This window comes from Carettochelys insculpta, chromosome 12 (assembly GCF_033958435.1).
Source record: "Carettochelys insculpta isolate YL-2023 chromosome 12, ASM3395843v1, whole genome shotgun sequence".
Lineage (NCBI taxonomy): Eukaryota > Metazoa > Chordata > Testudines > Carettochelyidae > Carettochelys > Carettochelys insculpta.
The window spans coordinates 22,077,026-22,092,792 of record NC_134148.1 but is presented as its reverse complement, the minus strand read 5'-3'; the positions used below and the strand labels follow the sequence as shown (position 1 = coordinate 22,092,792).

Sequence of the window (15,767 nt, the reverse complement as noted above, 5' to 3'; positions counted from 1 at the left end):
CATGCAGAGTACAGATACCGCACGCCCAGCTAGCACAGGCAAAAATACTACAGGTTGCACCTCCCTGGTTCAGCAACCTCAGGACCTGAGAGGTCCTGATCAAGGGAATATGCTGGACCAGAGGAGGTGAGACCTCCAGGCTTGCCACCAGCTCCCTGCCCCCAGCCTGCCTGCAGGGCTCCGCCCCCCCAGCCAGACTCCCTGCTGCCACAGGGTTGCTGCCAGGAATCTCCAGCCCGGCTGAGCTCCTCCATCCTGCAGGGCTGCTGGTAGGTATCCCCAACCCTGGTTGAACTGCCCCAGTGGCTCCCTGCCACGATGGGGCTGGCGGGGCTCCCTGCAGCAGGGCGGCCAGCAGGGCTTCCTGCCACCAGTGGGAATATCCTATCAGCCAGGCTAGCTCTGGCCGGCAGGGGCTGTCTGTGGTCATGCTGGTTGAGAGAGAAAGTTTCAAGCTGTCGTGCAGATGGCGAGGCGCTGTGTGAATAGAATGCCCTGCATGCTGACCCTTAATGATTTGCACCACACACAGACCTCTGCATGCCCAGGCAGAGCCTCTCCTGCCCACAGTGCTATTTTTAGCAATCCAGTGACCTGCTGCTTGAGCCCTTCCCCTCCATAGCAAAAGATTCCAGCAGCAGAGGAAGTCTCTAGCTGCTCCTCACTACCAGATCCTCTCTTCATTGCCTCTCTCCCCTAGATCTTTCACCTCCTGCCTCCCCCTGCGGGACGTTTCCACAGTCGTACAGCTACACCCCAGTGAGAGTGGCCACATTCTGCCTTTCACTGCAGCATGTAGCTCCACGTACCTTTACACACTGCTGCAAATGAAGACAAGATCCTAGACACAATGACCAAAACTCTAGTGCACAGTGGGGCTGCTTTTGTGTTGCAGAGGCAGGACAAAACATCACTAAAGCTAACGTACCCAGCCAATGTTCCCTGTAATTTTTTCCATCCATGGGCAGAATAAATTTTGTTACGTGCACCAAGGCGTGTGGAGATGTGCACCACCAGTATAAACACACACTGCCGGCTGTGCGGGGTCCACTAATCAGCTGGGCAGCACCTGAACCTCTCCTGCTGGGCTGCCCAATGTACAGCCGACAGGAAACACTGTATCCAGCCATCAGAGGAGCATCATCCCATCTCAAAGTGACAATTTTAAATTGATCTCCTCCAATTTACTTCTGATAGGGTAACTATCAAAGACCAGTGTCCTAATGTAATAAATCCAAGGTCAATCGTCACCTAGAGAGAAACAGGCATTAATCAAAAAAATTTCTCATTGCCCTTTATGCAAAGAAGAGGCCGCACCGTTTTGAGTAAATGGAAGCTTTGAATGCCAGTTCATTGTAGGAAACACATGATACATAGGAATAAGAACTGGAAAACAGAGGAGAGTCGGGGCATCTGAAAATAATTTGTTGCTGGAGATATTCTTACCCATAAATGTCCAAAACACCAATAAAAGTGTGCTGCTTTCCAGAAAAATGCAAAGCGCTGTTAATTCTTTCCACAATGAAATCAAACAGGTGAGAATAGATCTTCTTGGCCAAAGCATCCCTTGCATTAAGAGCCTGGAGTTTTGTCATGGGCTTTATGACCGTCTCTGAGGTGGTGATAATTTTTCGGTGGCACAACCACTGTGCCACTCCGTCACTGTCTAAATCCATAAGTTCACAGAATATACTGAGGTGTTTGTCCTTCGGCTTTTAAGAAGAAAAATAAACATTACTAGAGCCAATGAAGAATTTTTATCTAATGGATTATAACACGGGATAAGATTTTGTCATGGATATTTTTAGAAAAAGTCACAACCAGTAATTCACAAAAGCCTGCAACCTGTCCCTGACTTTTACTAAAAATAACCTAGGCTAGATGCGGGGGACAAACAGAGCTCTGCCTGGGCTTGCAGGTCTGACTGCTTCTGCTTCAGCAAGCTGTGGCTGCCTTGGGGCTGGACACTGATTAGTTATTTCACCAGCTGGTCAGCTTTTCTGGCAGCCCCTGCTCCCACAGCCCTGGGGTTGATACTTGCTCCAGCTCTGCCCCAGCAGAAGTCAAGGAGGTCCTGGAAAGTCAAGGGGTGAAAACTTGGCTCTGTCAAACTCAGTGGGACCCCTTGCCATTGACTTCACTGGGGGTTGGGATTTCAACCTATGATGGCTGGTTTTGTTTAACTGATTTTTAAAAGCAATGCCAACAGCTACCATGGGACTGGGGGCAAGGTGGGCGGGGGGCCTGGATCTCTGTCCCAAAAAGGGGCAGGGCCAAGGGCAGAAGGGATGGGGCTTAGGGCAGCCAGTCCCGCCCCCTCCCCCACCATGCACAGAGCAGCAACACAGCACTCTGCAGCATTTCAGAGGAGCATGGGGGCACCTGCCTCTACCCGCCTGGTTTCTAACAGGACAGGAACTTCTTACACAGGCAAAACTCCTGTTAACATCAAACAGAATTTTTCCTAGATTCAGCACTGCCAACCTGGACCATTTATATAACAAGAGACAGCAAAGGCGGCTTTAACCTGTCATTGTTTCCCTGCTCTCGGGATCATCAAGCACTGGTGGGATTCCCCTGGCACAAACCTGAGTGACCTGTTTGGCGGAGGCTGCAAACAGCCCCAGGGGCCAATCCAGCTGCTGTCCCCTCTGTTTGGCCCTTTTGTGGCAGGAGTAAGGAAGAGGAGTGGCACAAACACCACCCTCAGACTTCAACATCAGTTGAGGATTCCGTCAGCCAGGGGGAATCCCAAAGTGGCCTTGGTTAAACACTGGACTAAGTTTCCTAGGGAGGCTGTGGAATCGCCATCCCTGGAGATATTTAGGAGCAGGTTAGACAGACACCTATCGGGGATGGTCTAGACGGTGCTTGGTCCTGCTGTAAGGGCAGGGGACTGGACTTGATGACATCTCAAGGTCCTTTCCAGTTCTAGTGTTCTATGATTGGTTTATCCCCAACCTGAGACTGAGTAGTTTTACAAAAGGTCTCGAGAAAGAATGCGCACAAGGCAGGAACCCCAAAGACATCTTGCAATAAAGACTGAGGAGGGAAGTGACAGATAGCTAGGGAAGGTATTAAAGAACTGGGAACCACCCACCGAATAAAGAAAACTGAGCACAATTATTCAATGTACGAATGAGTGAATGTCTTACGCTGACTGAAGACTTTTCATCACCGACCGCTGTTATTTGCACATTGCCTAAGTGTAGGATGGCCGCCAGGATTTTAAAAATATCCATCTGAAAATCCTCCTTCAGACCTTAAAAATAAATCCCCATTCATTTGGGATACTCAGACCAGTAAAATCCTGTAGTAATAAAACGTCTGATCTAGGAATATTTGCACTACTGAATATGATTATGAGCGATTCTATAAAGACTGGTGAAGACGCTCCTGGCCACTCTGGAAAGCAATAGGTCTGCCTGTTCTCTGCCCTATCCATCCCCAGGGGAGTAATTAGGGACAAATCCCTGTACTCTGCTGAGTGATGCAGTGGGTAGTTTTGCTTCATCCTTCATGGTCACACAAGGGGGACAGGAAGACTCCTTACTCTCTTTCCTCCAGTTCATGCCAGCTGAGGCCCAGTTAGGCTATGTTGCCACTAGACTAAAAGTCACCTGCAGATACGTAATTCTAGCCACACTAACTGCGTAGCTAAAAATCAATGTACCTGTGTTCTGCTAGCTTGTCTGTCCATACAGGGGAAGGTCGATAGAGTTTCTCCCGTCAACCTCCCTTACTCCTTGCATCTTCAAGGAGTACAGGGGTTGACTGTGACCCGAGAGGTCTATTTTTGCATGTCTCTACTAGACACACAAAAATCGAACCCCAGAAGATCTACCCTGAGCAGACTGATCTTCATGGGTAGTGTAAACCTGCCCTCAGGCTCTGACCCCAAGTAAGTGATATCACTAACTATGAAGACCAATTGCTAATAGCCAGTTGATGTTGCCAAGTCTCATTAAAGCAAACAGCAAACCAACAGTGCCACAAACAAATTCCGTGGGTAACTACCATAACATATTCATTAAGTAGTAACAGAGAGTAAGCTGTGCTAGCCTATACACTATCAAAACAAAAAGCAGTCAAGTAGCACTTCAAAGACTAGCAAAATAGTTTATTAGGTGAGCTTTTGTGGGACAGACCCACTTCTTCAGACCATAGCCAGACCAGAACAGACTCAATATTTAAGGCACAGAGAACCAAAAACAGTAAGCAAGGAGGACAAATCAGAAAAAGATAACCAAGGTGAGCAAATCAGAGAGTGGAGGGGTGGAAGGTCAAGAATTAGATTGAGCCAACTATGCAGACGAGCCCCTATAGTGACTCAGAAAGTTCCCATCACGATTTAAACCATGTGTTAATGTGCCGAATTTGAATATAAAAGTCAGCTCGTCCACTTCTCTTTCCAAAACAGTGCGATAATTCCTCTTCAGTAACACACATACCAAAGCTTTTTGGGAAGAGAAGTGGACGAGCTGACTTTTATATTCAAATTCGGCACATTAACACACGGTTTAAATCGTGATGGGAACTTTCTGAATCACTATAGGGGCTCGTCTGCATACTTGGCTCAATCTACTTCTTGACCTTCCCCACCACCCCTCCACTCTCTGATCTGCTCACCTTGATTATCTTTTTCTGATTTGTCCTCCTTGCTTACTGTTTTTGGTTCTCTGTGTCAAATATTGAGTCTGGTCTGGTCTGGCTATGGTCTGAAGAAGTGGGCCTGTCCCACGAAAGCTCACCTAATAAACTATTTTGCTAGTCTTTAAAGTGCTACTTGACTGCTTTTTATATTCATTAAGTGTTTTTTTTTCAAATCTTGTTTGCCTTTCGTTATTTCAGAGCCATCTTCACTTTGCTAGTTTATCAATCTGTGTTGCCAAGTGTTCTCATTTACCTAGTAGAGCGAATGTCTTCTGTGTCTCCATCATGTCTGCTCTGTCATCCACTCCTTCAATAACAGTGCTGCCACCCATTTTTGTATAATTAAATTCTTCCGCATGCCCTATACATGAAAAGTACAACATTACAGTTACCATATTTGGTACTGGGACAGAGAGTCAGTCAGTCAGTCAGTAGCTATGACTGAAAAAGGAATTAAAGCTGTTACTAGCAGATTGTTCTTCTGCAATGAGCTCTTCTTCTTAGTGCACTTTGAAGTGAAAAGGAATTCACGCTACAAAACCAGTACAGGTTGAACCTCTCTCACTTGGCACCCTCGGGACCAGACCAGTGCTGGATGAGAGAAGATGTCGGATGACAGTAGGTCAAAATGTTCTGGCACAAAACCAACACTTCCTCTGTTACTGGGCTCTCAGAAGACATTTAGGGTAAATTACAGGTAAGTAACAGCGCAGAACACTGAGAGACAGGACGGGTGGCTGTAAAAAAAACTTCATAGAACCATGGGAAATTTGGCCACACGCATGATAAGTGGTCGTCTAGCTAATTAAAGTCATGCCAGATTACAGAGTTTGCCGGACGAGAGAGTTCCTGATTAGCAAGGTTCAACCTTGGAAATCTTTACTGAGTGGCTAAGAACTGGTTGCTGGGGAGATGAACTACCATTTTATGCTTAAGGCTGGTCTGCCACAGTGCAGCTTAGTCTCACCTGGAGTTGCTATTGTGTAACTGCTCTGTGGACAAATAAAGAACCCTTCTCTCCCCAGGACTATCCATAGGGCTCTCTTCACAAGCGTACGCTCCAAATGAAAGGGTACGAGTATGATTTGCAGTGTGAATGACTGTACCTCTAAAGTTAATGGAAGATTTGCCACTGACCTCAGCAGGGACAGGATCAAACACTAAGCACCAGGTAAACATCTGTCCCGTATCTGGGATGCCAAAAAGGCATCTCGACTTATTTTAGAAAAGGGATCAATTGTTCCATATTTTCCGCCGGCAGCCGCAGCTGCCCCATCCCTGCTGCTGAGGCTCAGGGAACTGGAGGGGGAAACGCTGTGACTTCCCCGTCCCTGCAGCTTCCTCAGGGCTTGGGGAAGTGCTGCGGCTGCTCCATCCTTGCTGCTTCCTTGGGGTTCCCAGGAGCAGTGGGGGCTGCTGCAGATCGGGGAGGGTGGGTGTGGCTGCCACATCCTTCCCAGATCCCTGAGGCTTGGAGGAGCCGCCCCTCCCCCCATAGCTCCCTGTCCGGTATTTGGGACAGGGAGATATGGTCGCCCTACCTAAGCAATTTAGCCAGAGTCTGGGTCAGATGATTCAGGGCTAGAGTTCCAGAGTGAAAAATTTCAGTGCAGATCTTCAGCATGAGGCCAGAGCCTGGACTCTGAATCCTTCCCCACTTGTGGTGTCTCAATGCCCAGCCCCAGACTGACCCCCAGTGTCTGCACTGCCATTTTATAGCCCTGGAGTATGCGGCTCAATAGCCCGAGTCAGCTGACATAGCCCAGCTGTGGTCATGCCATAAGTCTTTTATTGTAATGTAGATATATACTCTGGCCAACCAGTCCTGCTGCAATTCAGTAAGATTTGTTTTCTAAGACAATTACATCTCCTAAAAATAACACTGAAAGGTGGAAAACAGATTACTTTCTTCAGACATACCTAATTTAAGATGCTTAAATTCTGGTTGCAGAGCAGAAGCGCACAGCTGGTAGAATATGTGGTAATTTCGTTCATTCTCTGACTACAAGAGAAAAGAAAACCATTAGAGAAAAATAAACATGGAAAACATTTGGTATTTTACTATAATTGTAGGAAACTAAATGATTATCCAAGTATAAATTCTCTTGCAATCTAGCTTGGGTCAAACACCACCTGTGCTAATGTGGACACATTTTTCGCAATCATTACTGAAAGCGCCTTGGCTGTGACAAAAATCAAGTAAACTTCTTCATCAAATCACATGTCACTGGCCAGAGTTCTTTGTCAAAATTGCAGGTTTAATTGATTCAGTTAAAAAACTAACAAGGGCTGGCAAATATAACAATGCAGACAGCTTCCTTTGGGAGTGCTAACTGAAACATCATTCATAGAAACTGGAAAGCTCTCAGGGATATTTTATCTGACCATCAAGTAGACCTATGGCACCTTATAGAATAACAGATATTTTGGAGCATAAGCTTTCGTGGGCAAAGACCTGCTTCGTCAGATGGATCTGACGAAGCGGGTCTTTGCCCACAAAAGCTTATGCTCCAAAATACCTGCCTGAGCACGATTGCGGAAGCCCTGTACGTGGAAATCCAGCCTGTCACTACGACCCTCAGGGGGAATGCACATAGAGTTCTTCTTCTTTTGTTGTTGGTAGGGAGGGGTTGAGAGAGTCAGACTGTTGTTCATAGGTGTGCTGGAAAAATTCCTTTAGATGGAGGCGGCGAAAGAAGGCTTCAAGGTCACCACATAATTGTATTAAGTTCGTGGAGGAAGTAGGGCAGAAGGAAAGACCCCCGGGATAAGAGCGACTCCTCTGCTGGGCTGAGTTTGTAGCTGGAAGTTAGTCTATAAGGTGCCACAGGACTTCTTGTTGTTTTTGAAGATACAGACTAACACGGCTACCTCTCTGATACTTATATAACCAGGTGTTAAGGTAACGGATGGTAGCTGGTTTCATCACCTGAGCAGCTATAACACTACTACAAACAAGCAGTACGAAGTTTTGCTTTGTGAAGGAAAAAAAAAAGCACTAGATATCTTCCATGCTATTTTATCAGTATTATTTCATGATACCATAATGACTGGCACATCATAAGACCCTGATCCCCTAAATACACAAGCACATGTCTAGCTTCACACATATCAGAGTAAAATGAAATGTATTCATAAGCATTTGCAAGACTGGAGCCCAGAAAACTAGGAAGAGACATGGTGCTACATTTTTTGCACATCAATGTTTTGTGTTAACAACTGTTTTGTCAATTTAACCTTAAAAGGATTTTACCTATTATGTATCAGAGAGGTAACCATGTTAGTCTTTTCTTCGAGAACAGCAAGAAGTCCTGTGCCACCTTATAGACTAATAGATGTTTTGGAGTGTAAGCTTTCAGGGGCAAAGACCCACTTCGTCAGATGCATGGGTAGGGGGCGGTCCAGAGGGGTATTTAAAGAGTGGGGTCCCAGTAAAAGGGAGGGCCAGAGCTGACAAGGTCTAGTCAGCAAGGTGGAAACGGCCCATTATCAGCAGTATGTGTCAAAAGAGGAAAGAAGTCAGATCAGACAGGGGGATGTAGGCCCATTGTCAGAGTCTAATGGGGAGATATTAACACCCAGGGCAGAGAAGCTGCGTTTGTTAGGGGTGAGCCACCCCCAGTCTCTGTTTAATCCTTAGTTGATGGAGTCAAATTTGCAAATAAATTGCAGTTCAGAGATTTCTCTCTCCATTTGATTTTTGAAATTTCTTTGTTTTAGGACTGCTACTTTTAAATCTGGTACTGAGTGTCCAGGGAGATTGCAGTGCTCTTCCACAGGTTTCTGTACATTACCATTCCTGATGTCTGATATATGTCCATTTACCAAGTTTTCCTCAAACTACAATACCCACCTAAGAAAGTGAGCAAACAGAATGACAGAGCCAGACAGGTACCCAGAAGCCAGCTGCTACAAGACAGGCCTCACAAGGAAAACAAGGGAACACCACTGGCCATCACATACAGCCCCCACCTAAGGCCTCTCCAATGCACCATCAGTGATCTGCAACCCACCCTGGACAATGATCCTTCACTCTCTCAGACCTTGTGAGGCAGGCCTATCCTTGCCTACAGACAGCCTGCCAACCTTAAACAAATTCTCACCAGCAACTATATATCACAACACAGTAACTCTAAACCTGGAACCAATCCCTGCAAGAAACCTCACTGCCAACTCTGCTCACATGTCTACACCAGCGATATCATCACAGGACCTAACATCAACCATATCATCAGGGGCTCCTTTACCTGTACATGTACTAATATAGTATGTGCCATAGTGTGCCAGCAATACCCCACTGCAATTTACATTGGCCAAACTGGACAGTGTCTATGTAAAAGAATAAATGGACAAATCAGAAGAATTTCATCCAGTTTTGCCACCCCACACAAACACCATGTCTTTCCAAAGTTAAAAGTAGCTTCAATTTAGAAATCGTTCAGCTCTCTCAGGGATCTCTTAAAATGACATCTCTAACCCTCTCTGCCCTGGAAAATTTCCTAACCAAGCTGCCAAAATCTGACTTTGGAGAGGATTTTTCCAACATTTCTGTAGCTTGAACAGTACTAAGTGTAGCAATCACTCAGCGTCTCACTCTAGAGAGCAGTCTATCTAAGTAGCTAGACTGTCCACCACCACAGTAGCTGAGAGTCTTAAAAGTATTTACTTTCATCTTCTACATAAACATGCCCAACAACGTGACTTAATCCAGCCACACCTCCAGTGTGACAACTTGAAATCTGAGAATGAAGCAACACAGGTTTTGCTAAGGGAAAAGGAGTTACGTTATAGAGTGTTTTACCATCTAAACTAGCCGAACTAAACGAATAATGTTAATTTCAGTGAACAAATAGGAAAATAATGCAAAATAAATAAATAAATAAATAAAACCTCCCAAACCCACAGCTCATGCACAGTCATTCATTCTCTCTCAAGATTCAGCTCTTCACCATCATCTGACATACAGAACTTCAAAAGCTACTCAATCCATCTAGTACGTTGATTCCCAACCATTTCACTAGTGTGGACCCCCAATCAGCCTCCAAACCATTCACAGACCCACATCAAAGCCAATTCCATATTCTATGATCATTTTTATTCCCCCCCCCGACCTCCCAAAAGACCATCTGCAATACCCTTGCGCATGCCAGGCTGGGAACCACTGATCGATCCAGTAAGTTCCTGTTTTCATGCCGCTATCAGGAGTTACTCTAAAATAAGCTGCGCTTCCCAGCAAGGGCAATGTACTGTACGCACAGAGCAGATGATCCCTTACTCCTCTGCCTCTCCCCTTGGTCCTGTCCCATATCGGCCACATGCAGAGGTGGAAAAAGTGCCCAAAAAGTTACTTGAGTAAAAGCACAGCTGCTTTCCCTTCTGGGTAGCTGAGCACAATAAAGATGTGATGTGCGTGCGTGCGTGCACACTTTTACTCAAGTAGTTTTCCTACAGGGATACCGGTGACTTGTACTTAATTACATTCCCCGCCAAGCAGCAGTACTCTTAGTCACGTAGCTTTTGGGGTACTTTTTCCACCTCTGGCCACAAGCAGTAGACTTCTGGTTTTGTGGCTTGGAGACTAGAAAAACAATGCAAATTTTGAGGAGTAAAGGGACTTCGAAGTACCGGCGGACGAGCTGCAGCTACACACAAGCCGGCACTTCTAAGTGCCACTTTCAAGTTGTCATGGGGGAGAATCAGCTTAATGAAGTGCTGCACATGCACCGCAGCACTTCATTAGTAATCTCCTGACACCCTACTTACCACGCTCCCTTAGAAGCTGGTAGCCAGTGTAGACACAGCCACTTAGTATAATACTCAATAAGTTAAAGGAGTTGTACAACAGTGATTTCACTGAAGTTGGTTTTTTAAAAAACTTTATTTCACTTACTTGAAAGACAACTCTGGATTTCTCAAGCAGATATGTCCTCATGTTGGCTCCAATGATTTGGTGTCTCTGGTCGAAACTGATTTCAGTGTATTTCCCAAAACGACTGCTATTATCATTGCGTGTGGTTTTCGCATTGCCTACAGCCTGTGAACACGTTGACCCTCTTTAACACACAGCTTGAGTCAAGAGAATCATTCAGGCTGTTCAGTTTTCCAAAGTGAATGTCTAAAGAGCAGTAACTGTCTCGAAACACAACCTTGATGCTTAAGTGTTACAAAGTTCTTTGTACCTAAAGATTAATGTGAGCATCCAGAGGAGGGATTTGGATGTTCTGTTATGAGGCCAAAGTGTAAAAAAATTAAGTTGGGCCTCATTAGACTATTTCAGGGGTCAGCAACCTTTCTAAGGCAAAGTGTGTTGTGGTTAAAAGGTGGTTAAAGAAAAATATGGTGTCATGAAAAGTGACAGCTCAAAACTGCAATAAAAACAAGTAGCACATACTTGATACAGTCATACACCATGAAAGCTCACCTAATAAACTATTTTGCTAGTCTATAAAGTGCTACTTGACTGCTTTTTGTTTAGATAGTGTATAGACTAGCACGGCTTCCTCTCTGTTACTTTATAATCAATATGTCATATTCAGAAGAAAAATGTATTTGGGATTCAGAAAAACATGCACAGATGTGTTGAATATTTTTGAAGTAGTAGAGCACGGCACAGGATTGAGCTCTTAATATGTACCCAGTTTACTAAGAATGACTGAATAGTTGGAATGCTCATTGACTTCTATCATAGTGGCTCAGCAGCTTTCAGGATTCAGCCTCTAATGAGTATAAAGCCCTGACACAGACTTCAATTTACCTCCGTTATTGGGTTGGAGGCCAACACTCTATCCTCCATATGTGTGTTGCTGTTGGACTTACTGACCGTGGCAAAGTATCTCATAGCATATCTAGCAGACACAGTTTTTCCAGCTCCTGATTCTCCACTGACTATAACAGACTGATTCTTGTTGTTTCTAAAATAGAAGCATAATAAGGAGATTATAAATATCTTGCTCGTCTGAAAATGCATATATATTCTTATATTTTATATGGAGTACATGTCATTGTAACCAACACAACTGTCAGCTCTCATCTTCTTCTTGGTTTTTTGGCTTGTCCTAGGTGGGTTTTTTTTCCCACCGCCCCTCTTGCAGGCAGCAAGTTGGCTCCAGGGACAGCAGCCTGGTATTAAGAAGGGGGTGTAAATTTCCAGAAACTCTTTGTCCCTCAGCCCCTCTCCTGAGAGATAACAAGGTTCTCTTCTCTTTGAGGGTGGGCCCGGTGAAAATATCCAGACTAAAGGAATCTAGGCTGCTTGGGCACTTCCACAACAGCAGTCAGTTACTATTATTCTGTTGCACTAATTACTAGAGGTCCTTTTGCAGCTCCTCTTGCAAGCAAAAGTTGAGTTGGAAGACAGTTCTGACAGAAGCCTGTTGTAATACACATCCAAAATGTCTGATCCCAGCCCCAAGCTGGCTGGGGGAGGAGCTCCGTTGGGGGCTGGGCCAGGCCCACGCTGGCCACAGAGAGGTTGGCACAGCATGGGGCAGGGTGGAGCACAACAATGCTGAGTTACTATTATTTGATTGCATTATTTGCCCTGAGATTTTTAAATTATATTTCAGAACAAGTGTTAAACAAAGGAAAACGAACAGTACCTTGCCATTTGCTTGTAAGCCTCTTCTGCCACAGCAAATATATGTGGATCCATATCCCCCATGTTCTGCCCGCTATATGCATGGATAATAGCATCCCCGTATATTGGCAACTCTTTATAGGGGTTCATTGCAACCAAAATGATTCCTGTGAAAAAATACATAGTACTAAAATATCCCAGTTTCTACAATAGCAAATGAAAAGTAAGGTTCTGAAAATGAGCAACCACAACTCAATTGCTGCGTAATAAAAATGGTCACTTTGAAACGAATCACTATCCATCCATTCCCAACAAATCTCCGTGGCCTCAAGAATGGTCCCATTGCACTTTTGGTGACAAAGATTTACAATTTTTTACATTTTATTTGAATACTTTACCAAAGACCCCGGGTTTGTCTTTACATACCGCTGTAAGTGTAGATGAGTTTTGACTCCACAAAACGAACTTTAAGATTGTGTAGAACAGCAGGCTCATGAAGATAGCTAAGTGCAGTGAGGTCATTTTCACCAACCAGTATGTCAGGATTTCGTAAAGGAGGCAAAGGGGCTGGATCTACAGGGTAAGTCAATTCCTGTCAATAAAAATTACACAGCACACAGGTGTGGATATATATATTGAACTTTTTGGCTACCTTTGCATGAACTCTTGCCTGGATGATGGATTGCTACTGACATTACATTCCATGAACACTAGTTAACTTTCAATGACATCTGGGCTCACTTTTGCGCACAAATATTACATAATGGGACTCATCAATGTCTCACAAAAATAAAGGCTTATTTCCTTCCACTATAATACATTGTATGGAAACACACCAAATGTTTTTACATGAAGCCTCTTCTGTCAACAGAGAGAATGAGAGGGTTAAAGGAAATATAAAAACTCTGCAGTAGATCAAATGCAATTTAGGGAGAGTGAGTGTACAGGTTGCACCTCTTTAAGTCAGGCAACCTCAGATCCTGAGGGTGCCAAACGACAGAATTTGCCAGACCACAGGAGATCAGTATTGCCTAGCACATTACCAACACCTCCACTGCTTACTGGGCTCTTAGAGAAGACATTTAAGCTGTGTCTACACGTGAGTGCCCTTTCGAAAGGGCGAAAATCTAAGTTCGGCGGTCAAAATAATGGCCGTCGAAAGGGAGCACCCGCTGCCATTTTTCAGATCAGCACTTTGATCAGCTCTTTCGAAGTGCTGTTGAGGTCTTTCGAAACAGAGCGTCCACACAGCTCCAAGCCCTCTTTCGAAAGAAGGGAGGCAGGAAACACTGCAGATGGGGTCCCATGGCTGACAAGCCCTTTCGGGGCCGCAGCCAGCTGCCTCCCTCCGCCTTTCCCTCCACACAAAGCCCTTCCCAGCCCGGCAGAGCCCACTCGTGCCCAGCATGGAGGTCCAGCGACAGCTTCTGCAGGAGGACGCCCATGATAAGGCCGCCTTCCTGGCAGTGCTGTGCACCATCGCCGCAGCTGCACCCGATCTCATCTGGTGGCTGGGTGGTCCACCAGGGGCACTGCTGGGCACACCCCACCCCTGGGTGCCCTGATGCCTCTGGACCCACCCCAGCAGCACCGACTGGTGGGAGCGTGTGGTGCAAAGGGAGTGGGGCAAGGAAAGGTGGCTACAGAACTTCCGCATGTGGAGGCAGACCTTCGATGAGATCTGCCACTTGCTCGCCACTGCACTCTGGCACCATGACACCTGCATGCGGCCAGCCCTCACCTTGGAGAAATGGGTCACAATTGCCATTTGGAAGCTGGCCACCCCGGACTCCTATCACTCCATGGGACAACAGTTCAGGGTGGGCAAGGCCACCATCGGGGCTGTACTTATGGAGGAAGGTGGGGCGGGCAAGGGGAACCCTCCGCTGCAAGGGGCCGGATGGGGCAGGGGCTGGAAGGGTGGGGTTCAGGATAGGGCAAGGGCTGGATGGGAGGGGGGCAGAATGGGCCCAATGCGGGGGGAAACAGCTGCCACACCCGCACTAGAGCACATCCCCCTTCCCCCTCTGCAGGTCATCAGGGCCATCAACGTGATGCTGCTCCACAGGGTCGTCTGCCTGGGAGATCTGGACACCATCGCCAGGTTCTAGGACCAGAGCTTTCCGAACTGCATTGGTGCTTTGCATGGCACACACATTCCCATCCACACCCCGCCACACAGCACCGGCCAGTACATAAACCGCAAGGGCTACCATTCGGTGGTGCTCCAGGTGTTGGTGGATGCGAGGGGCCAGTTCAGCAACCTCTACGTGGACTGGGCCGGCCGCACCCATGATGCCCGGGTCTTCCAGAATTCCGGCCTCTGCCGGCGCATGGAGGCCGGCACCTTCGTCCCCCAGTGGGAGATCCCCGTGGTGGAGGACGTAACCATGCCGCTCTGCATGGTGGCACGTGCGGCGTACCCCCTGCAGCCATGGCTCATGAGGCCATACACGGGACATCTCGATCCCAGCCAGGAGGCATTCAATGACCGCCTCAACCATGCCCGCAACATGGTGGAGTGGGCCTTTGGGCGCCTAAAGGGGCGGTGGAGGTGCCTCCTCACGTGGCTGGAGGTCAGGGTCCTCAATGTGCCCCATGTGGGGGGCGCCTGTTTTGTCCTCCACAGCATCGTGGATGGAAAGGGGGACACCTATGTCCCCGGGTGGGCCCTCTGGCTGGTGCCATCTATGAGAAGCTGGGCGCCACCCCCATCCACCAGGCCCACCGGGATGGCCACCACATCCGGGAGGCCCTCAGGCAGGCCTTTGTTGACAGCCACCTCTGACCCACATCCCACACATATCCGCCACCCATCATTCCCGCCACCCCAACCCCCACCAGCACCACACCCGCACATCCACCACCCACCATCCCCTTGAGGGGCACAGCATGGAGTGGTGAACAATAAAGAAACATTTATATAACTGGCTGTGCTGGTAACTATGGACGGGGGGAACCTAACTTGGAGGGGGGCAAGGCACTCATTATGGGTTGGGGTGGTGGGCCGCCAGCCCCATCGGCCCCTGGAGCCCCTGCCTCACCAGGTGCAGGGTCCCTGGCGGGGAGGGGAGAGTGTGGGTAGCACCAGCAAGTATTGCTGGCGAGTGGGCTCAGTGGGAGCGAGGGGGGCAGGACCAGCAGGGCGAGCCGCCGGGGGGCCAGGAGGTGGGTAACAGTGTCCGTATAGTCCCAGACGGCATGGCCAATGCTCTCTAGGATGGTCAGCAGCTTATCCCAGGCTGCCCTCCGCCACTCCCTGCCAGCCTGGGCGAGCTGCAAGTGTTGTTCGGCCACCTCAGCCTAGTGCTGGCTGGCTGGGTCCTCCTTGGCCCTCTGGCCACAGCCCCGAAGGCGCGCTGCCTGGGGTGGCATCCGGACACCTCTGAGGGCTGAGGGCGGGCGCTTGGGGACAAGGGACAGTGAGGGGCTCTCCTGGCCCACGGATCGTGCAGCTGTGTGGAGAGGCGGAGAGCGCGTCAGTAACGTGCCCCAGATGGAGGGGGCCCGGCTGTGGCTCACCCACCCAAGCCCACCC

The 15,767-nt window shown here is 47.6% G+C and overlaps 1 protein-coding gene across 3 annotated transcripts in view; it reads right to left on the bottom strand.

Moving 5' to 3' along the window:
• The window catches only part of MYO5C (myosin VC), a 68,796-nt gene that overhangs the window by 39,409 nt on the left and 13,620 nt on the right, over positions 1 to 15,767 (bottom strand). For all 3 annotated transcript variants that reach the window (XM_075006465.1, XM_075006466.1, XM_075006467.1), the window contains exons 3-10: positions 12,656 to 12,821; positions 12,252 to 12,396; positions 11,408 to 11,564; positions 10,544 to 10,687; positions 6,574 to 6,655; positions 4,907 to 5,014; positions 3,156 to 3,262; positions 1,447 to 1,712 (exon numbers count right to left, since the gene is read on the bottom strand). In XM_075006465.1, the coding sequence (XP_074862566.1) occupies positions 1,447 to 1,712; positions 3,156 to 3,262; positions 4,907 to 5,014; positions 6,574 to 6,655; positions 10,544 to 10,687; positions 11,408 to 11,564; positions 12,252 to 12,396; positions 12,656 to 12,821 (1,175 nt within the window). The remainder of the gene's footprint in view (positions 1 to 1,446; positions 1,713 to 3,155; positions 3,263 to 4,906; positions 5,015 to 6,573; positions 6,656 to 10,543; positions 10,688 to 11,407; positions 11,565 to 12,251; positions 12,397 to 12,655; positions 12,822 to 15,767) is intronic.